At 36.4% G+C, this 24,402-nt stretch overlaps 1 protein-coding gene across 5 annotated transcripts in view; it reads left to right on the forward strand.

Annotated features, from left to right (window-relative positions):
- Positions 1–24,402, forward strand: part of UHRF2 (ubiquitin like with PHD and ring finger domains 2) — an 87,569-nt gene that overhangs the window by 52,640 nt on the left and 10,527 nt on the right. For 4 of the 5 annotated variants that reach the window (XM_082695167.1, XM_082695165.1, XM_082695168.1 and 1 more), the window contains 5 exons: positions 2,877–3,063; positions 14,168–14,291; positions 14,599–14,706; positions 17,429–17,533; positions 23,010–23,116. In XM_082695167.1, the coding sequence (XP_082551293.1) occupies positions 2,877–3,063; positions 14,168–14,291; positions 14,599–14,706; positions 17,429–17,533; positions 23,010–23,116 (631 nt within the window). The remainder of the gene's footprint in view (positions 1–2,876; positions 3,064–14,167; positions 14,292–14,598; positions 14,707–17,428; positions 17,534–23,009; positions 23,117–24,402) is intronic. The other variant, XM_082695166.1, reaches the window with a different exon arrangement.

Consider the following 24,402-nt stretch of genomic DNA (forward strand, 5'->3'; position numbering starts at 1 on the left):
TTTCTTATGAATTTAGACTACATGTGTTGTACTTGGTTGGTATTTTAACCACCCAGGAAATAACTTCTGAGAAAGTATAAGAGTGTAGATCATACAAACATTTGCAAAACAACAATTTTGATCATTTTGGTTTAGTGGACTTAATGAATTTTTCTCAAATGACAAAATTTGTTTTCAAAAAAGTTTTTTCTCGGCATTTTATTGCCATTTTGTTTTCTATTAGATTCTGTCCAAATAACCCACTCAGTAATTTTGTGGCCACCCCAGATTGATTTTTAATAATGAGACTTATTTTTATATGAGTAGAGTCTGACAATGCCAGTTGAGCCATGAGTTTATGAGAAGTAATAAATAAGGTATGAACAATTGTGAGAATTGTATGTATTTCACTACATATTGTATTTGCTTAACATCATACAGCTAGTTGATAACGGAGGCAGGAGTAGATTTGGGGTCTTTTAATTCATGGCTTACTCACTATCTTTCCAAATAGATTACTGTCTCATACTCTCTTCATTCTGGATTTTTTGGAGAAAGTAGTTTATTGACTTTATGCTACATGTCAATATCTAGTATTTTTTTTTTTTTTTAAGATTTTATTTTTTTAAGTAATCTCTATGGCCAACATGGGACTTAAAACCCTGAGACCAAAAGTTGCCTGCTCTACCTGGTGAGCCAGCCAGGAGCCTCAATATCTAGTATTGTTTTAGAAAAATACTCCCAACTAAAGGCTTCTGCTTAACTTTTTCTTACCGCAGTTGTGCAAGATAATAGCAAGACAATACCTTTAACAGATCAGTAAATAGACTTTCATGTTACTAGTCTAAGCCATTCTCATTCTTTGAGATTGCAATGCTGGTATATCTAGATTTGAATTAATAGCCTTCAGGCATACTCTGTATGATTACTGGTGTGGTTATATCCTAGGAGTAAAAGTAACTTGAATAAACCTGTTTCTTTTTTTTTTTTTTTTTTTTAAAGATTGATTTATTTTATTTTAGAGGCACGAGGAGGAGGCATGGACAAGGGCAGAGGGGGAGAAAAAAAAGAATCTTAAGCAGACTCCCTGCTGAGTGTGGAGCCTGATGCAGGGCTTGATCTTACAACCCAGAGGTCATGATCTGAGCTAAAATCAAGAGTCAGATGCTTAACCAGCTGAGCCACCCAGGTGCCCCTGAGTAAACCTATTTAATGTGAAGTTAGTCATTCTCCGTAAAACACAATACAAATCCAAGATAGATGAAGATTTTTTGTCTTTCTCTTATCTCTTAGTACATCTGTATTCTGTTCTCTTTCATTCTTCATATCTGTACTCTGCCGAATACTAATCACCTTATAGCTACAACTTTAAATTTGTATGTAAAGAAATCATTTCACAGCAACAACCAGATTGCCTTTGATCACATCACTCTCTATACCAAAAATCTAAACATGTCAAAGGCATGTTTTTAGGTCTGTTATACAGCCATTAGTTACGTGTTGTCACAGCTCTCTTAGTGGAAGTGAAACAGAATTTTATCTGCCATTCATTAGCAGGAATAGGTTGTGACCAGTCACACAATACTGAAATTAGTGCCTTTTCCCTTACCCCTGTCTCATTTTTCCAGTATGTTTCCCCATTTCCCTCATATTGCTACATCAGTTCTGTTATTGTAAATTTCCCACAAATGTATTGTGTACATTTATCAGAAATTCAAAATCCAGAACAATATTAATTTTAATATCGGGGGTGCCTGGGTGGCTCAGTTGGTTAGGTGACTGCCTTCATCTTAGGTCATGATTCTGGAGTCCCAGGATCCAGTGCCGCATCAGGCTCCTGCTCAGCAGGAAGTCTTCTCCCTCCGACCCTCCCCCCTCTCATTCTCTCTCTCTCATTCTCTCTCCTTCAAAATAATAATTTTAAAAATGTAAATGTAGGACTCCCAGGAAGTAATCATTCTAACATTCTATATCATTCTAGACATCTTCCACTATCTACATAATTCATCTTTGTGTTTTAAAAATAAAATTCTGTAGTTTCCCTTTGTGTTTCATATACCTGATTACGTCTGTATTATGGTTCTTGTAAACTTACCTATTTTTAATAAAATCTTTCCAACCATTTCTCTTTTGACATTTAAATTTTTGTATTATGAACATTAAGATTTTTTTGTGTACATGTGTATATCTTACAATTTCAAGGAAACACTTTGGCAAAAGCTGTTTGGATTTAGATAGGTGGGGGGGGGGGGCAATAAATGCTACACCTCTTACGTGCCAGAATTCTGAACCAATTGACAAATAAGATAAAAATCAACTGAGTTAGAAATACTAATTTCTTTACTGATAAAAAGTATTTGGGGGCATAGCTTGAATGGGAACAAAAATGGGCTTGCTAACTCTTAAAATCAGCCCTCCCCTCTTACTTTAGCCCACTCAAGGAAAGATATAGGTCTACAGAGTACATGGTATTTAATAGTTCCATTTATTAAGGAGTTAGATCCAGACAACTTTGTGCAACAGAATGTGGTATTCCCTTGAAGTCTGAAGATACCTTATGGTACCCTGGTGAGTTCTCTGCATTGCCCCTGGAACTCTCAGTCTGGTCAACACAAATTTTAAAGGCAAGAGTAAAAAAAATTAAAAAATAAAGGCAAGAGTATACATTATCCTCTTGCAGGTAGAGATGGCTGCTCTGCATGGGCTTCATCCCTATTATTTTGATGGTATAGAATGAAGCTTAGGCATTTATTCATAAAGTCCCACACTTGATTATTCTTTGTATTTTTTTTTCTATTAAAAAAGCTGTATGCTATTTTCATGTGTTTTTCTTTGTAAGATTCATAGATGTAAAAATGATCCTAACACTGGGCTTGTTATAAATTTATTCTTAATAGGGAAAAATGATCCTGAGTGTGACATTTGTGGTGGAGATCCAAATAAGAAATGTCATTCTTGCTCCTGTCATATATGTGGTGGAAAACAGGAACCTAACATGCAACTTCTATGTGATGAATGTAACATGGCCTATCATATTTACTGCCTGAATCCACCTTTGGATAAGGTCCCTGAAGAGGAGTACTGGTATGATTATCAAGGTTTTTTGTTACTGTTACTATGTTAAGAATTGAATGTGAAAAGAAGTTTTTGAAGATACAGAATGTGTATTAAAGTGCTTAAAAATTTTATAGCCAATGTTTACTTGCCACTGATAACCTTATTTGGTTATTATAAGGGTTTGGAAACCGGTTTCTAGCTCCACTTTTTAATCCTCGCAGTCCTTCTTCTAATATGGTGTCTATGTTCTTTCAAAAATACAAACCAGATTGCATTAACCCCTTTATGTCCCCCTACAGGGCCCTAGAGGGCCTTCCACAATACTGTTTAATTGATTTCTCCAGGTGTATTTCTTATTTTTCTCTTTCATCTTCCCAAATACTCTGTACCCTAGCCAGATTAAATATCTTTCAGCTCCTTAAGTAAGTTGTCATCTTTCTCTCCTCTGGACTTTTACACTGGACACATTTTCTCTTAGAAGCATTTTCGTCTTTGCTTAACCTTCAGGATGATATTTATTCTTTAGGTTTTCACTTAACTATGACTTTACCTGGGAAAGCCTTTATGGGTGGTCTTCTCTATCTCCATTATTTTATTACTTTGTGTGTGTGTGTGCTCTTTTAAAAAAATTTTTTTTAATTTTTTTCATTTAGGGGCGCCTGGGTGGCTCAGTGGGTTAAAGCCTGAGGCTCAGGTCATGGTCCCAGGGTCCTGGGATCTCTGCTCAGCAGGGAGCCTGCTTTCTCCTCTCTCTCTGCTGCCTCTCTGCCTACTTGTGATCTCTGTCTGTCAAAATAAATAAATAAATAAATCTTCAAAAAAAAATTTTTTTTTTCATTTAAATTGAATTAATGTATGGTATATTATTAGTTTCAGAGGTAGAGTTCAGTGATTCATCAGTCTTACATAATACCCAGTACTCCTTACATCACATGCCCTCCTTAATGTCCATCACCCAGTTACCCAATCCCCAACCATCCCCCACACCCAGCAGCACTCATTTTGTTTCCTTTGATTAAGAATCTCTTACAGTTTAGCTCCCTCTCTGATTTTGTCTTGTTATTTTTTCCTCCCTTCCCCTATATGTTCCTCTGTTTTGTTTCTTAAATTCCACATATGAGTGAAATCATCTGTTAATTGTCTTCTCTGATTAACTTATTTTGCTTAGCATAATATCCTCCAGTTCTATCCACATTGTTGTAAATGGCAAGATTTCTTTTCTTTTCTCTCTTTTTTTTTAAATGGCTGAGTAGTATTTAATTGTATATAGATAACACATCTTTATCTATTCATTTATTGAGGGACATCTGGCTCTTTCCTATATTGGCTATTGTGGACATTGCTGCTATAAACACTGGGGTGCATGCCCCTTCAGACCACTACTTTGTATCCTTGGGGTAGTAGTGCAATTGCTGGATCATAGGGTAGTTCTATTTTTAACTTTAAGGAACCGCCATACTGTTTCCAGAGTGATGTACCAGCTTGCATTCCCACCAACAGTGTAGAAGGGTTCCCTTTTCTCTGCATCCTTCCCAACTCTCTCATTTCCTGACTTGTTAATATTAGCCAATCTGACTGGTGTGAGGTAATAACTCATTGTGGTTTTGATTTGTATTTCCCTGATAGAACAGGTGATGAGCATTTTTTCATAGGTGTGTTGGCCATTTGGATGTCTTTGGAAAAATGTCTTTTCCCATCTTCTGCCCATTTCTTGACTGGATTATTTGTTCTTTGGGTATTGAGTTTGATAAGTTCTTTATAGATTTTGGTTACTAGCCTTTTATCTGATAAGACATTTGCAGATAGCTTCTCCCATTCTGTTGGTTGTCTTTTGGTTTTGTCGACTATTTCTCTTGCTATGCAAAAGCTTTTTATCTTGGGGCGCCTGGGTGGCTCAGTGGGTTAAGCCACTGCCTTCGGCTTGGTCCTGGGATCGAGTTCCGCATCAGGCTCTCTGCTCAGCGGGGAGCCTGCTTCCTCCTCTCTCTCTCTCTCTCTGCCTGCCTCTCTGTCTACTTGTGGTCTCTCTCTGTCAAATAAAAAATAAAATCTTTAAAAAAAAAAAAAGCTTTTTATCTTGATGAGGTCACAGTAGTTCATTTTTGCTTTTGTTTCCCTTGCCTTTGGAGATGTGTCTAGCAAGCAGTTGTGCAACTGAGGTCATAGGGGTTGCTGCCTATGTTCTCTAGGATTTTGGGTTTTTTTTTTAAGATTGCAATTTATTTATTTGCCAGAGAGAGAGAGAGAGAGAGAGGGGACAAGTGGGAAAGTGGCAGGCAGAGGGATAACTAGGCTACCCGCCGAGCAAGGAGCCCGATGCAGGACTTGATTCCAGAATCGTAGGATCATGATCTGAGCGGAAGGCAGATGCTTAACTGGCTAAGCCATCCAGGCATCCCTCTCCTCTAGGGTTTTGATGGATTCCTGTTTAACATCTGTCTTTCATCCATTTTAAGTCTATTTTTGTGTATGTTGTAAGAAAATGGTCAGTTTCATTCTCCTATATGTGGCTGTCCAATTTTCTCAACACCATTTGTTGAAAAGACTTGTCTTTTTTTCCATTGGATATTCTTTCCTGCTTCATCAGAGATCAGTTGACCATAGAGTTAGGAGTCTATTTCTGGCTTCTCTGTTCTGTTCCATTCATCTGTGTGTCTATTTTTGTGCCCATACCACACTGTTTGATAATTACAGTTTTGTAATAGAGTTTGAAGTTCAGGATTGTGATGCCTGCTGCTTTTGTTTTCTTTTTCAACATTCCTTTGGCTATTTGGGGTTTTTTCTGCTTCCATACAAATTTTAGGATTATTTGTTCCAGCTCTGTGAAAAATGTTGATGGTATTTTGATAAGGATTGCATTGAATGTATAGATGGCTCTAGGTGGCATAGACATTTTCACGGTATTTGTTCATCCAGTCCATGAGCATGGAACATTTTTCCATTTCTTTGTCTTCCTCAATTTCTTTCATGAGTGTTCTGTAGTTTTCTAAGTACCAATCCTTTGCCTCTGGCTAGGTTTATTCCTAGGTATCTTAGGTTTTTGGGTCAGTTGTAAATGGGATTAAACTACTTAATTTCTCTTTCTCCTATGTCATTGTTAGTATATAGAAAGACAACCGGTTTGTGTGCATCAATTTTTATATCCTGCCACTCTACTGAATTCCTATATGAGTTCTAGCAATTTGGGGGTTGAGTCTTTGGGTTTTCCCCAGAGTATCATCTATGAAGAGTGGGAGTTTGACTTCTTCTTTGCTGGTTTGGATGCCTTCTATTTCTTTTTGTTGTCTGATTGCTGAGACTAGAACTTCTAGTACAATGTTGAATAGCATTTGTGAAAGTGGACATCCCATTTATGTTCCTGACCTTAGAGGAAAAGCTCTCAGTTTTTCCCTGTTGAGAATGGTATTTGCTGTGGGCTTTTCATAGATGGCTTTTATGATATTGAGGTATATACCTTCTATCCCTACACTGTGGAGTGTTTTCATCAAGAAAGGATGCTGTACTTTGTCAAATGCTTTTTCTGCAACTGTTGAGAGGATCATATGGTTCTTGTCCTTTCTTACATTAATGTGATGTCTCACATTGATTGATTTGCAGATATTGAATCAACCTAGCAGCCCAAGAATAAATCCACCTTGGTTGTGGAGAATAATCCTTTTAATGTTCTGTTGGAATCCTATCTTGGTGAGAATCTCTGCTTCCGTGTTCATCAGGGATATTAGTCTGTAATTCTTTTCGGTGGGATCTTTGGTTTTGGAATAAACATAATGCTGACCTCATATAAAGAGTTTGGATGTCTTCTTTCCATTTCTATTTTTTGGAACAGTTTCAAAAGAATTAGAATTCCCCTGGGGAACCATCTGGCCCTGGGCTCTTGTTTGTTGGGAGATTTTTGATAACTGCTTCAATTTCCTTGCTGGCTATGGGTCTGAATGTTCAGGTTTAGTATTCTTCTGGAGTTTTGGTAGTTTATACATTTCTAGGAAAGCATTCATTTCTTCCAGATTGCCTGACTTATTGGCATACAGTTGCTTCTAATAGGTTTTTATAATTGTATTTCTGCAGTGTTGGTTGTGATATCTCCTCTTTCATTCATGATTTTATTTATTTCAGTCCTTTTTCTTTTCTTTTTGATAAGTCTGGCCAGGGACTCCCCAGTTATTATAGATGTGCCTCTAATAGTACTTAATGATTATTAAATGGTTAAGATATGCAAACACTGATGAACTGCTTTATATGGATTATTGTATTTAATCCTTTGAGGTTAATAAGTAGAACCAGGCACTAGGGTTAAATGTACTGCATCTAACCTATACTAAATAACCTATACTACATCTATTAAATAGTCTTAGCTAGAAAACAAAATCATTAGAAAAAAGACTGGGAAGAACATACCCGAAATAATAATAAACTTTTTCATGTCATACTAAGAAGTTTTTCTTCTTAAGCTGTGGAGTGTTGCTGACGTGCAGGGTTAAGTTAAGGAATATGACACTCAGAAATACAGTTATACTTAAGATATAGTACAGGTTCCAGAGCATTACATTAAGTAAATACCACAATAAGGCAAGTCAGATGAATTTTTTTGCTTCCTAGTGCATGTAAAAGTTATGTTTACACATGATGTCATAGTCTATTAAGTGTGCAGTAACATTGTTTCTAAAAAAATACATATGATACTTTAAAATACTTAAATGCTCCCATTACTAGCCATCATCTGAGCTTTCAGCAAGTCTTAATCACTGATTGCAGATCACCTTAACAATATAATGATGAAGAAGTGTGAAATACTGCAGGAGTTACCAAAATGTGACACAGAGACAGAAAGTGAGCAAATGCTGTTGGGAAAATCGCACTAATGGACATACTCAACACTGTGTTGCCACAGATCTTCAATTTGTAAAAAACACAGTATCTGAAGTGCCATAAAATGAGGCATGCCTGTTAATAACATCACAGTTGGGTAGCTGGTATTATTGTGAAGAATAGATTGTTCTCCATTCCTTTGGCTTCTCCCCACCTGTTGAGAAGGTTGTTAATTGTATTACCACAGAAGCTGTAAGAATGGGAGAAGCAAAGGGATCTAACTTCTTCCTTTTACCCCCTCCTTCTCCCTCGCATGGTCACAAGCTGTATTTTACCATCTATAAACAGTAATTATCTTTCCTCTGAAGTCTCATATATTTTGTCTCATATATTTTTCTTCCCTTTTGTTTCAATTGAAATTGAAATTGGCGGATAGTTCCTATTTCTCTAAAATGCAAAGCCTTCTACTTGTACTCACAGTTCGAAAACCCTTTGCCTTTTCAGGAACTTCACTCCTATAGGTAATTCTCACATTGCCAGTACTGGGAATCCCATTTACAGATGCACCCCTTCCCTTGATCCTGTTTCTTTCCTTCCTTTATAGCAAGCTTCTGAAGAGCTATCTTCATTGATGATTTCTGTTTTCTCTTGTCTTGTTTGCTTTAGCTCTCCAATTGGACTTAGCTTCGCACAACTCCACTACATTTATGTTAGGCTTAAAGACACTTTCCATGTTGCAAAAATCCAGTGGTCACTTCTAAGTCCTCTCCTTACTTGTACTTCTCAGTTCTCTGTTTTTATAGATTGTGTGATACCATATGACCTAATTTTCATTGTACCTCACTTGGCCTTTCCATATCTATCAGATTTAAGAGTTTTCCAAAGCACCGCTCACTTGCTTTTTTTGTCTTCATGCTTGCTTCTTAGATGACCTCATCTGATCATGAGACTTTAAATACTGAGCTCATGGTTCTAAATTTTCAGTATCTTTCTGTCTAATCGTCCCTGGGTTATATATTCCTGTATTCATTCAACTGTTTACTTGATGGACATCACAAAATTAGGCCAAATGGAGATCTTGATTTCCATAAACACACCCCCTAAAATCCTGCTCCTTCCCCAGTCTGCAGTAGATGCTGTAATTCATCTACTTGTTCAGGCTGAAAAGCTAAACTTCCTCTTTGCCCTCCTCACATATTCTACATCCAATAATACATGAGCAGGTCTTGTTAGTCCTCCATAATCTTTCTCTGCTCTCAACCCTTCAGTGCAAACTAATGTCATTTTCCTGAACTGTATACAAAACACCTAGCTGGTCTCCTTGCTTTCACATTGCTTACCAGCTGTCCTTTCTCCCACAGCAGCAGAATGATCTTACTAAGTCCTGAATTGGTTTACTCTTTGTTTAAAATCCCCTAGTGTTGTCCTGTTAGACTTAGATGGCATGAGCTTAGGTTTTATTCTGACATGGCCCTGCCTGCTCTATAACCTCATTGCTTATCTCTGTGCAGTTTATTTTGCTAAACTTCGGATCTACCCACGTTTATGTTTTTCAAAGCGTACCACTTCTTCTAATGCCTTAGGACTTGTATACTTAATGTGTTTTTGCCCAGAATGCATTCCCTGGCTAATTCATAGGACTGACCCCTTTGATCTCAGCTGGACTATCACTAGAAAATAACTCTATCAAGAAATCACAACCAACACCAAAGAAATACAAAAAATTATAAGAACATATTATGAGCAACTATACACCAGCAAATTTGACAATCTGGAAGAAATGGATGCATTCCTAAAGACATATAAACTACCGCAACTAAATCAGGAAGAAATAGAAAACCTGAACAGACCCATAACCATTAAGGAGATTGAAGCAGTCATCAAAAATCTCCCAACAAACAAGAGCCCAGGGCCAGACAGCTTCCCAGGGGAATTCCACCAAACATTTAAAGAAGAATTAATTCCTATTCTCCTGAAACTGTTCCAAAAAATAGAAATGGAAGGAAAACTTCCAAACTCCTATTATGAGGCCAGCATTACCTTGATCCCCAAACCAGACAAGGATCCCATCAAAAAAGAGAATTACAGGGGTGCCTGGGTGGCTCAGTGGGTTAAAGCCTCTGCCTTCGGCTCGGGTCATGGTCCTGGGATCCTGGGATCAAGCCCTGCATGGGGCTCTCTGCTCAGCGGGGAGCCTGCTTCCTCCTCTCTCTCTCTGCCTGCCTCTCTGCCTACTTGTGATCTCTGTCTGTCAGATAAATAAGTAAAATGATTAAAAAAAAAAAAAGAATTACAGATCAATATCCTTGATGAACACAGATGCGAAAATTCTCGCCAAAATACTAGCCAGTAGGATCCAACAGTACATTTAAAGGATTATTCACCATGACCTAGTGGGATTTATTCCAGGGCTGCAAGGTTGGTTCAACATCCACAAATCAATCAATGTGATACAATACATTAATAAAGGAAAGAACAAGAACCATATGATACTCTCAGTAGGTACTGAAAAAGCATTTGACAAAGTACAGCATCCTTTCCTGATCAAAATTCTTCAAAATGTAGGGATAGAGGGCACATACCTCAATATCATCAGAGCCATCTATGAAAAACCCACAGCGAATATCATCCTCAATGGAGAAAAACTGAGAGCTTTTCCGCTAAGGTCAGAAACACGGCAGGGATGTCCATTATCACCACTGCTCTTCAGCATTGTACTAGAAGTCCTAGCCTCAGCATTCAGACAACAAAAAGAAATTAAAGGCATCCAAATCAGCAAAGAAGAAGTCAAACTCTCTAACTCTTTGCAGATGATATGATACTATATGTGGAAAACCCAAAAGACTACAAATCTGCTAGAACTTGTACAGGAATTCAGTAGTGTCGTGATATAAAATCAACGCACAGAAATCCATTGCATTTCTTTACACCAACAACAAAACAGAAGAAAGAGAAATTAAGAAATCAATCCCATTTACAGTTGCACCCAAAATCATAAGATACCTAAGAATAAACCTAACCAAAGAGGCAAGGAATCTATACTCAGAAAACTATAACATACTCATGAAAGAAATTGAGGAAGACACAAAGAAATGGGAAAATGTTCCATGCTCATGGATTGGAAGGACAAATACTGTGAAAATGTCTATGCTACCTAAAGCAATCTACACATTTAATGCAATTCCTATCAAAATATCAGCCTTTTTTTTTTTTTTTTCCCAAAGAAATGGAACAAATAATCCAAAAATTTATATGGAACCAGAAAAGACCTCGAATAGCCAGGGGAATATTGAAAAAGAAGACCAAGGTTTGTGGCATCACAATTCCAGACTTCAAGCTCTATTACAAAGCTATCATGTTCAAGACCGTATGGTACTGGCACAAAAACAGACACGTAGATCAATGGAACAGAATAGAGAGCCCAGAAGTAGACCCTCAACTCTATGGTCAACTAATCTTTGACAAAGCAGGAAAGAATGTGCAATGGAAAAAAAGACAGTCCCTTCAACAAATGGTGTTGGGAAAATTGGACAGCCACATGCAGAAAACTGAAACTGGACTATTTCCTTAACACCACACACGAAAATAGACTCAAAATGGATGAAGCACGTCAATGTGAGAAAGGAATCCATCAAAATCCTTGAGGAGAACACAGCAGCAACCTCTTCGACTACAGCTGCAGCAGCTGCTTCCTAGGAACATCGCCAAAGGCAAGGGAAGCAAGGGCAAAAATGAACTATTGGGACTTCATCAAGATCAAAAGCTTTTGCACAGCAAAGGAAGCAGTTAACAAAACCAAAAGACAACTGACAGAATGGGAGAAGATATTTGCAAACGACATATCAGACAAAGGGTTAGTATCCAAAATCTATAAAGAGCTTATCAAACTCAACACCCAAAGAGTAAATAATCCAATCAAGAAATGGACAGAGGACATGAACAGACATTTCTGCAAAGAAGACATCCAGATGGCCAACAGACACACGAAAAAGTGTTCCACATCACTTGGCATCAGGGAAATACAAATCAAAACCACAATGAGTTACCACCTCACACCAGTCAGAATGGCTAAAATTAACAAGTCAGGATATGGCAGATGCTGGCAAGGATGTGGAGAAAGGGGAACCCTCCTACACTGTTGGTGGGAATGCAGGCTGGTGCAACCACTCTGGAAAACACCATGGAGGTTCCTCAAAAAGTTGAAAATAGAGCTACCCTATGACCCAGCAATTGCACTACTGGGTATTTACCCTAAAGATACAAATGTAGTGATCCGAAGGGGCACATACACCCGAATGTTTATAGCAGCAAAGTCCACAATAGCCAAACTATGGAAAGAACCTAGATGCCCATCAACAAATGAACAGATAAAGAAGATGTGGTATATATACACAATGGAATACTATGCAGCCATCAAAAGAAATGAAATCTTGCCATTTGCGATGACATGGGTGGAACTAGAAGGTATTATGCTTAGCGAAATAACTCAGAGAAAGACAACTGTCATGTGATCTCCCTGATATGAGGAAGGGGAGATGCAAGGGGGGGTTGGGGGGTAGGAAAAGAATAAATGAAACAAGATGGGATCGGGAGGGAGACAAAGCATAAGAGACTCTCACAAAACAAACTGAGGGTTGCCAGGGGGAGGGAGAGAGTGGTGAGGTTATGGACTTTGGGGAGGGATGTGCTGTGAAGTGTGTAAATCTCGCGATTCACAGACCTGTACCCCTGTTGCTAATAATACATTATATGTTAATTTAAAAAAATAACACAAAAAAAGAAAGGAAAAGAACTCTATCTAAAGACACATATGATTTCTAGTCATTCTTAACCATTGATAACCTTGAGGTATTTCCTTTATAGAACTTCCCGACTTCCTGAAATTGTTTTGTTGTATGTAGTAGTTTTCTTTACTCTACAAACATTTTGATTATATTTATCCCCAGCACCAAAATAGTGCCTGTTATAACTTTTCTATTTCTCCAAATCATGTTGCTCACATATTTAACCTCTGAAGTCATTTTCTCGCTATAAATAGTATCTGCTTTGCCCCTAAGATCTCTGAAAAAATATAGTTTTAAAGTTTATCACGTTGGGTAAAATCTGGTCTTAGAGGAAATTAATTTTTAGAAGCCGCCTCATTTCCCAATAAGAAGGGATTTTACTTGATAGTATTTATTGCTCTCTCGTACATTTTAATTTTTGCCTTGATTTTGCATGTGTATATCACAACCTTACTGATTTTCTCAGAATCAGGGACTAAATTATATTTTTCTTTTCTCTAATAGTAAACAAAATATCTCATAATTAAGCACTCAGAATTAACTAGTGGGCATGGATGGTTTTGTGCTCTATAAACTGTATGGAGTAATTATGAAATGAAAAGTTTATAGGCACATTTAATATTAACGGGGACAGGGGCCAGTTGATCTTTATTAGGACATCCCTCGAGTTCGCATTCCTTGGTAATAGAGGAACAGCCTCATCTGATTCTATAGACATATTTATACTTTGCTTTTTAAGAATGATTTAAGGTAGCTTATAATGATACGCAAGTTTGACCAACTACAAACAGGCTAAAGGACAAAAAGTATAGACAATTAAAGCAGAACCTAGGGATAAGGCTAATATAAACAAGCATCCTTGGATCCTGTATATTAGCTGTGTTGGAGTATACATTTTTGACTTTGAGAGTTTTAATAACGAGTTTAGATGGGGATATAACCAATTCAGTTGCATAGTTGAACATTGAGTCTAGGATTATCTATTCTTGCTACTTTTGTTTTAATAATAAGAATTTCAAATGAATAATTCCATTATTCATGTTCATGGATACCTGGGTGGCTACTTGTTAAGCATCTGCCTTTGGCTTAGGTCATAATCCCAGGATCCTGGGATCAAGTCCCACATCAGGTTCCCTGCTCAGTGGAGAATCTGCCCCCTCTACCCCCCCCCACCCCACTTATGCTCACTCTCTCTTTCTCTAGCAAAAATAAGTAAATAAAATCTAAAAAAAAAAAATCAGTTCATGGTGCTATTTGAATTGGACAGCTTTTCTGGCTTTTGAACTAAATTTGAGATTTTATGATATTATAATGCTTTATGTTCTTTAAAGGAGTGATAAATTTTGGTTTTGTTTTGGGGTGTTTTTTTTTTTCCTGCTAGCTTATCCTTGTAAATATTTTCAAAAGTTTAATATTTAAATGCCAGCTGAAGATCTGTAATATACACCAAGTATTACCTCTTAAAACTTGTTCTGACCTAGAAAGGTCATTCTGTTACTGGCTTTAATAAGGTATTATCAGAATTCCTTTTTCTTTTAAAGGTACTGTCCTTCCTGTAAAACTGATTCCAGTGAAGTTGTAAAGGCTGGTGAAAGACTCAAGATGAGTAAAAAGAAAGCAAAGATGCCATCAGCTAGTACTGAAAGCCGGAGAGACTGGGGCAGGGTAAAGAAGAAAGTTTCTTTTCTTCCTAGCTATAACATTTATGACTGTAATGCAAGTTACATTTCAATACCAGCAGCAGTGGTGACATAAATTATATTTCCATATCAGAAACATTAACAAACAACTTTATTGTTTAAGTATATAGTTGTTAATTTGCTATAACTGTTAGCTGTATGTTAATGAAATCATATAAATTATATATTGTTAATCATATAGTTAGTTTCTATTTTATTCTCATTTTTGGGAATTAAAGCCTTTAAGATTTGACATAACCAGTTTCTCAAATAGCTTGTTTGTTGGCTTGTAGGGAATGGCCTGTGTTGGTCGCACTAGAGAATGTACTATTGTTCCTTCTAATCATTATGGACCTATTCCTGGGATTCCTGTTGGATCAACATGGAGATTTAGAGTTCAGGTATGTTTTATTTTTTTTTTTTTATTTTTTATTTTTTTTAAAGATTTTATTTATTTATTTGACAGAGAGAGATCACAAGTAGGCAGAGAGGCAGGCAGAGAGAGAGAGAGAGGAGGAAGCAGGCTCCCTGCTGAGCAGAGAGCCCGATGCGGGACTCGATCCCAGGGCCCTGAGATCATTACCTGAGCTGAAGGCAGTGGCTTAACCCACTGAGCCACCCAGGTGCCCTTCAGGTATGTTTTAAATTGGCTTTGTTGAAAGGGTGAAGTCAGATATAGTTAAAATTGCAGCAGTGTCAGTTTCTATTGATTATAAGTGGACTAACCTAGGTTTCATCACATGGCATTCAGTTGTTAGAATGTAAGATTCCTATAGGATTGATGGACTCTTCCCCACAGCTTAAGACAGAGAACCATATATCCTGGAACTAGGCATCAGCTCTGCCTTTTCATCACTTTGTTTTACTCTTCTAATAGTTGACATTATTATTTTTTTTTTATTATTCATTTGATGGAAAGAGATCACAAGTAGGCAGAGAGGCAGGCAGAGAGAGAGGGGGAAGCAGGCTTCCTGCTGAGCAGAGAGCCCGATGCGGGGCTCGATCCCAGGACCCTGAGATCATGACCTGAGCTGAAGGCAGAGGCTTAACCCACTGAGCCACCCAGGCGCCCCTAGTTGACATTATTGTTAAGCCTTTTAAGAGAATTTTTCTTGCTGATAATTTAATATTTGAAATATTAAATTTTTTGTCTTTAAAATAATGTCATTAAAGTCTTAGAAAGTTCATTCAGGTGTTTTGTTTGGGGCTTATCCTCCTGAATGAGCATTAAAGTTGTTGATCAGAGGAAGTGCCCAGATAACCCAAGGATAAAATAACTTCTCTTTTCCTCTTGAAGGTTCTATTGTATTCATTTCTAGCTTCCTTTTTAGAATGGTAATTTTATCATTATAGAGAACTTAAAATTTATTCATCTTCATTTCTTGTTTCTCAGAGACAACTACTTTAAAGTTTTAGTTGTTTCTTCTAGATGTACCTTATTTCTAAACAGCATGTTTCTGCTGCTTTTGTCTTCATATTTTAGTTCATTAACTTCTTTCTATAGGAGATGAATATTTGGTTTAACACATTCTGTGTCTTCCCATCCTTGCAATGGTTATATTATAATTTTAGCTAAATCCATATGCATGTTTTATGACTGCAGATCTTTAAATACAGTAAAAAAAATACTACAAATAAATACAATATAACATTATAAATACAATGAAAAGTACACTTAACTTATTTTTAATTGCCTTGATTTTTTCCTTTTTCTTTGCTCCTGTTCCCCCCCACCACCACCCCTCAGTATACCTGTCACTAATTTATTCCCAAATTCTAAAAGTCCTCTTAATACGATCTCAGATGAGTTTGAGGTTGTTGCCTGAGAAACTACAGGGATGGATTTGCCATTTAGGAAGTGGGGAAGAGTCTAATTTATTTTCATCAGGATTGGTGAGGTTGGGAATCAAGTGGTCCTGTCTTCTCGAGTACCTGGTGTTTTCAAGACCTGAACTCAGGTTCTGATGCTTGTATTAGCTTCTTATCACTTCTAATATGTATCTTTCCCTACTCCGCTATTCAGGCTTGGATTTCAGCTTCTTTCTCTCTAAGAACAATTACATGAGAGAACAAATGAATTCTAATACTTCTCTCAGGGAGTTTGAAGTCCACAAAGTGACACTGTTCCAGTGAGCCAAATTGAAGATACATGGGAAGAAGCTTTGAAGTAGTAGAATACCATGAGTAAATTTAACCAATCGGGAAGCATGTTTGGGTAACATTGAGTAGTTTTGGCTCAGACATACATGCTCTATGGAGAAAAAGTTGGAGGAAGTAAGAGTTAAAGTGGGGAAAGTAGATAGGAGCCAGACTGAGAGAGGGTAATACATAATACTTGGGGCTTGATATATAATATGACCATTTAATGTTTAAATATTAAAAGCAGAATATATTGTTTGTGATGAGTAGAATGGGGTTTGAAGAGAAAAACTGGAAGCAGTGAAAAAAGATGTTTATAGCATTCATGACTCAAACTAAGATTATAGCAATTGAAGTAGAAAAAGATGTATTTGAGGGATTTAGGAGATTGATCAGTAGTATTTATGACCAAAATGGGTTTGAAAAATAGAGGAGAAGAATGAGGCTAAAAGTCTCCTACCTGAGGTGCCTGGGCTCCTCATTCGGTTAAGCATCCTACTCTTGATTTTGGCTCAGGTCATGATCTCAGGGTCATGAGATTGAGCCCCTGCTAAGATTCTCTCTCCCTAACCCCCTCCACCCTCTTGTACACACCCTCTCTCAAAAAAAAAAAATAAATAAATGACTCTTGCCTTTCTGATGTGGCTAGGGAGCAGCACAGTAATTGAAGAGAAGAAATAAGATAGGAAGGGATCTGGACAACTGATAAAGTCTGTTTTACCCAAGTTGAGCTGTAATGACGAGTAAACATAAAAAACTGTATTTAATAATTACTTTGAAACTCAGAATTCTAGGTCTGAGCAGTTTTAAGGTTATAGCTTGTACCTAAGGGATACATAGTTGGGAAGAAATAAAGTTGGTGAGCAAATGGTAGAACTCTGGGTGACATTCAGTTATTTTAAGATTCAATAATACCTGTGAAAGCATTTTTGTAAATATAACTTGACTATTCAAAGGTATTTTGAGACTCTCTTTATTTTATAGGTGAGCGAAGCAGGTGTCCATAGGCCCCATGTTGGTGGAATTCATGGTCGAAGTAATGATGGGGCTTATTCTCTTGTCCTTGCTGGTGGATTTGCTGATGAAGTAGTAAGTCATGATACAACTTTGTTCTTTAGAACCTGGCTTGATCATTCAGAAAAATACAGAAGATTTTTCTAGGTTGTATCAAATCCCTTTTTTTTTTTAGCAGTTTTTGTGTTGAAATGGTACTTCTGTACAAATTACAAGTCAGTTGGCAGTCTTCAATCTTCACATGTACAGATTTATGTATAAATGTGTTAACTGATTACTGCAATGAAAACACAATCTCTGTAGAGCTTTTTTTTTTTTTTTAATTAAACTTATTATTTGGGGATGTTGTAGATTGACGTGTAACCTTAGAAATATTGTAGATATCTCTGTGCCCTTTACCCATTTCCCCTTCAGTGGTAACCTCTTACAAAACTATAGTACAGTGTCACAGCCAGGATATTGATACTAATACATTCAGGTCACTAAACATTTCGCTACCACAATATCACTCATATTGCCCGTTGATAGCCACACCCACTATATCTGCCCTACCTCAACTCCTCCCTAACACCTGACAACCACTAATCTGTTATCCATTTCTATAATTTTGTTGTTTCAAAATTTTTAGAAGTGGAGGGGCACCTACGTGGTTCAGTCAGTTAAGCATCCGACTCTTAATTTCCACTTGGGTCATGATCTCAGAGTCATGGGATGGAGCCCTCAGTCAGTGGGGTTCCACACTCAACGGGATGTCCACTTGAGCTTCTCAGTTTCTGTCTCCCTCTGCCCCTCCCCTCACATGCTCATGCACTCTCCCTCCCTCTCTCTTTCTCTAAAAATCTTTTTTAAAAAATTTTATAGGTGGAATCATAATAGTCTTTGACCTTTGAGAAAGGCACTTTTTACTCAGCATAATTCTCAAATTGTGGCATGTATTAATAGTTTATTCCTTTTTATTTGTCAGTAGTATTCCATGCTATAGATATGCCACAGTTTAACCATTCACCCATTGAAGAATGTTTGGATTGTTCCAGTTTCTGACTTTTACAAATAACTGCAATAAACATTTGATTACAGGTTTTTTTAAAATAAATATAAGTCTTCATTTTTCTGTGATAAATGCCTAGAAGTGCATTTTTGGGTTATATGGTAGTTGCATGTTTTTTAAGGAACTGCCAAACTGTTTTCCAGAGTGACTATACCACTTTACAGTTCTATTAGTGTGTAAGTGATCCAGTTTCTCTGCATTCTTGCCAGCATGCAGTGTTGTTGCTTTGTTTTACTTTAGCCATTCTGATAGGTATCTCCCTAATGGCCGATGATGATATATCTTCAGGTCATTTGCCCATTTTCTAACTGAGTCATAGTTGGGGTTTTTTGCTGTTGATTGAGTATGTAGTTTGCAGGTATTTTTTCCCAGTCTGTTTCTTTGGTTTGTTTTAGCTATGTATGTTTTCAGACAAAGGTAGAAAAGCTTGCCATTTTTCTAACAGGCAGATTTAGCAGTACATTTATACTAGTATGGCAAAGGAAGCTGAAGATGGAAATATGCCGGGTAATTATTTGACTACTCATTTTAACATGCCTATTTTTAAGCTGTATTTTTCAGAAATTAAAGTATAGATGAGCTAATGACATAGTTTGCTATGGATGGCACTTAAGGTTTTGGGTTTTTTTTTTTTTTTTAAGGCTCTGTAATAAAACAAGCCAGCTAAAAGTAGAATCTTTAACATTTTTTTAGCATCTAGCCCTTTGTGTTTGATCTGGACTCTGACATTTGTGTGTGAGACCTTGGACTAATTATTTTACTTCAGCAAATCTCAGTTTTCCCATGAGTAAAATAGAAGAAAATAGTACCACCATTTTATATCAAAATTATTGATTTTTTTTTTAAAGATTTTGTTTATTTATTTGACAGACAGAGATCACAAGTAGACAGAGAGGCAGGCAGAGAGGAAGGGAAGCAGGCTCCTTGCTGAGCAGAAAGCCTGATGCACAGCTCAATCCCAGGACACTGGGACCATGATCTAAGTCAAAGGCAAAGGCTTTTTAAACCACTGAGCCACCCAGGCACCCCAAAATTATTGATTTTAAATGAGGTCACTTATGTAGTCTTAGTATACAACAAGGATTGTTAACATATAACATACTGTATTATCTATAGCAGAGTTCATCTTAAATATAAAAAACATAAACATGTAGAGGTGAAAACAAGTACCAAGTTCTATTGGGATCGTTATTATTACTTCCCCTTTTCCTCTTCTTTTAAATATAGTTACCAGTCAAACAATAAACATTTGTATAGAAAAGTACAGATGAGCCATTAATTATGTGTCTTAAGCAATTAACTCTTAGTCTGTTAAATAATGTAAGGAATAATTCATTTTGGAGCTAAAACACATAGGCTTAGATCAACAGCTAAGATATATTTGGAGATGTTAGTATATTTTATAAACCTTTTTAATCTTTTGATCTCTTATTGCAGGCAGGTCATATCTACAGAATTGGTGGAGGAAACCTGAATAAACTTTTCTCATTTGAGAAAAAAATTTGTTTTGAAACCTTTAAGTATAACATTCATGGAGTGCATAATCTTTGTTATGTCCAGATGAATGGACATGAAACTACTGAATACCTATTGATAAACTAGTTAATATTTTAGTCTAGTAATCTGAGAGTCAAATACTAGTTTTTTGTGCCCTCTGTTAGGGTAACCCCACTTGAGGAATAAGAACTCAGAAAGATTATGCTCAGTGACCAGGAACAGATTTTGGAACCAAACTGTGTTTGTGTCTGGTGCCATCTCTTACTAGTTAAGTGACCTTAGGTAAGTTAATGAACCTCTGCTTCATCTATAAGTGAGGCTTTAAAAAAATACTTCCTAGAGTTCATGTGAGCGTTAAAAGAATCACATGTAAAATGCTTAGTCTAACTCTCTCTCTCTCTCTCTCTCTCTCACACACACACACACACACACACACACACACACAGAGTAAATGCTAGGTAAGTGTTAACAGCAATAAAATGGCTAGTAGTACCCAGTTTTGCAAACATCTGAGAGGTATTTTGAGAGAAACTGGCAGAGATTGAAGCTGTATACTAGATAGCTTTGAATTAAGGAACCATTAAAGGTGTCTGGGAAAAGTTTAATGATCTTAACTGTGCTTTAGGATATTTATCTGATAGTCTATACAGGGGACAATAAGGAGATTGAGATGATGGTCTTGTCTGATAAAGGTGATGGCAGGAATGGGAGCATCCAGCTTATTGTGTTAGACAGCTACTTTATCACTTGAGAGAAAAGTCAAGATTGGGAAATTGAGTCACTCTAGGGCAGTAGTATGTCCCCTATATAGATGATGGCTTCTTATATGAGGTGTTCCCATACAGCAGACTTCTTTAGGCTGCTGACGCACAAGGGTACAACTTTGTGAAGCATGGACTAGAATGTGTAACAAATTTGGGTGGATCATTTTCGTTAGGAAGATTAGTCTGAACTAATAGATTGGCTAAGTTCTGACAGTCCAACAATTCTTTTTTCCCCTAATAATAGTTAAAAGTTTCTGTTGGTGTGATGATTAAAGTATAGATGAGCTAATGACATAGAATTTTAATTGTTCTTGATTATTTGCTATTTGAGGAATGATCAGAAATGTTTTTGTTCTTTCATTTTAAACACTACGGAGTTTAAGTTGCCCCTATTATGGTCTCATAGTCAGCACTTCTTTTTCCTTTCTAGGACCACGACAACTGTAACTTGAAAAGTTGACAGGAGGGGGGCGCCTGGGTGGCTCACTGGGTTAAAGCCTCTTCCTTCGGCTCAGGTCATGATCCCAGAGTCCTGGGATAGGGCTCTCTGCTCAGCAGAGAGCCTGCCTCTCTTTCTCTCTCTCTTCCTGCTGCTCTGCCTACTTGTGATCTCTCTCTCTTGCTCTCTCTCTCTCTCTGTCAAATAAATAAATAATCTTTAAAAAAAAAAAAAAAAAAGGTTGACAGGAGGGTTGCAGGGCTCAGTTGGTTAGGCATCTGGGGAGCTTGCTGCTCCCCCTGGTTGTGTGAGCTCGCTCTCTTCTCTCTCTCTCTGATGAATAAATAAAATCTTAAAAAAAGAAATTCAGAGAGTTTTGAATATAAGGATTGTGTAGTCAATCTATATACCATTTGGAAGAAGCGTTTTGGGCTGCTCTAGATGTAGTTGTTTACTAGATTTCCTTCAAATGGAATACACACTAACGATGAAATTCCTTAATGCCTAAGTTGTTAAAATACAGACTTCAATATTAGATCAACAAAAAGTGAAGTCATTTTGGATCAATAAAAGCACTTCTAAAACCATGAGATTTTAGTTATGACTTAATCCAAGACAAGATGCAAAATAATTGACCTTTATTACAAATGGATTATTTTGTAGAGAAAACATCTTTATCTAAAGTTTAATTTAAACTAATTAAAATCTTACAATAGAGAAGCAGCACTCTTGGGTGGGGGAAGGAACAAAAATGGGTGAAGAGGTGTGGGAAATACAGTCTTCCAGTTATGGAATGAGTAAGTTACAGGACTCAAAAGCATGGCAGAAGAAATTCAGTCAGTGGTATTGTAATAGCATTGTATCGAGACAGATGGTAGCTACACATTCTACATTCTACATTATAATGTATACATTATACATTATGCTGGTGAGCCCAGCATAATGTATAAACTTTTTTATCACTTTGTTATATACCTGAGATTAACATTGTCAAAAAAAGAGAACTACCACTCTTGATAATGTTAGTCCAGTTAATTTGTATACTGATACTCTTCTCAACTGATTTTTGAGTACTGAATCAGAGATTTAGTAATATTGGTATAAATTTGTAGCTAGTACAGAGATATTTGTAGTCCTCGTTTATGTAACATCTCCTTCCTTTGGCGTGTTTTTTTTTCCCCCACATTTAGTAGACACTTTATATAAATTATAGTTTTCAAATTCTTTTCCAATGTTCCTTTTAATGATGGGCAATTATTTCACCTATATGTAATTTAAATGAACCTATATATACAGTATGAAATTTGGGTGGACACAGTAAGTGAACTTATTGTGCTGTTAGGATTTTAGTTTAGAAATTTAACAGCAAATTTGGGTATTGTGTTTATTACTGATGGGAAATCAGACATGAAATATTTACTAAAATGGTATTCTGTAAAAACCTACAAGATAATATTGATGTTTATTTTATTACCATTGAATTAAATGAAACAATATTTCCAGTGCATAAAATCTTTTTTTTATAATAATCTAGAGATTATTCAGTTATATATATATAGCATGAGAATAGCCACATTTGGAGGTATTAGAAGCTCTAACTTTAAAATGATCAAGTGATGTAATTTGAAGATGTACTATGTGCACAGCTGCATTTGAGATATTTTGGCAGATATCTCTCAAGATATCTTGAGAGAGAACATATAAATTCATAACATTCTAATCAGATGTTCTGACTGTAAATTAAGAATTGACGAGATTATACTTGGTTTTCTGTATTTTAATGCTGAAAATCTTTTCCTGTAGGACCGAGGTGATGAATTCACATACACTGGAAGTGGTGGTAAAAATCTTGCTGGTAATAAAAGAATTGGTGCACCATCGGCTGATCAAACATTAACAAACATGAACAGGTACTCTTTACTGTTAGAATTTCATAAAAACTATCTATCTATTGGGGTTTTGTATAAAAGTTTGATTATAATAATATAATTTGTAACTTAGACTGTAGGGGAAAATCTTAAATGGAGTTAAAGATCTAAATTAAAAATCCCATTACCTGATCATATAATTGTTTTTAAGCATTCTTATTTCTTCATACTGTTTTTTCAATGATGTAATTCCCAGTCTTATATAAGTGAAAATGAGGACAAGGTGGCTGTCTGCTATCCCATAGGTCAAAGTACTGTTTTACTTGACAGATTTATCTTTTAAATTAACAAACTTCTTTTTAAGAGACTCACCAATGTGAGATAGGTTTTAGTTTGGGAGCCACATTTGTGGGCATAAGTGAAACATCAGATAAACTTAATCAAAACCACACTCAAGATGTTTTTAGAATTTATAATAATGTCTCAGGTGTTATCAAAGAGAATGTTTAGTTACAGAAGTGACCTTTTCTAAGTAAATACTTATAAAGCATTACAAAATAGCCACCTTGTGCTGACCTTTGTTCTATAGATGTATTAATGATATTCCAGCTTCCATGGGAACAAAAAATGACTGCAAAATGTTTTATTTCATACGTGTATGCTATAGCAATAATAAAAAAGTGACCCAAACCAACAGATAGCACCGACCACATTATAACTTGTCATAGTGATAAATTTTTGATCAATTTCATAAAGTTGAAATTTTTATATCCTATTGTTAAGGGTGTTTTATGGATTATTGAGTAAAAATGAGTATTTTTCTTTCTTGAGTCTAAATCACTCGGTTTTAAGTAGTGTGCCCTTAATTTCTGATTACCGTGTGAAGTAAAGAATATACCAGTATGATTTCAAGAATTTGTTGCATACCAAATTACATAGAGTCTGTTTTTATGTCTTCCTTCTATATTATTTCTGACAGTAGGATTATTTAACTGAACCAGCAGAGGAGACAGGTCAGATTTGCTGGTGAAAACATTCCTGAGGCAGGAGTCCAGTCCCTAGCTAGTTTTTCTCTAGCAAAATAGCATCTCTTCAGGAGGAATGATCTTAAAAGGAATTAGAAATTTTTTGATGTGTTTTTGTCAGTGAGAGTGTATATTGAATTTGCAAAAGGGCATTTCCACATTTTCAAATCTGAAAATTATACTTATCTTAATAACAGTAGATTATTTTGCTTGAGTGAAATTTGTTTCCTAACTTCCTACACTTGTAATATACATGGTAAATATTTTCCAAGCTTTTAAAGAATCTATATGCCATATGTTATA

Source organism: Mustela nivalis (assembly GCF_964662115.1).
Source record: "Mustela nivalis genome assembly, chromosome: 13".
Classification (NCBI taxonomy): Eukaryota; Metazoa; Chordata; class Mammalia; order Carnivora; family Mustelidae; genus Mustela; species Mustela nivalis.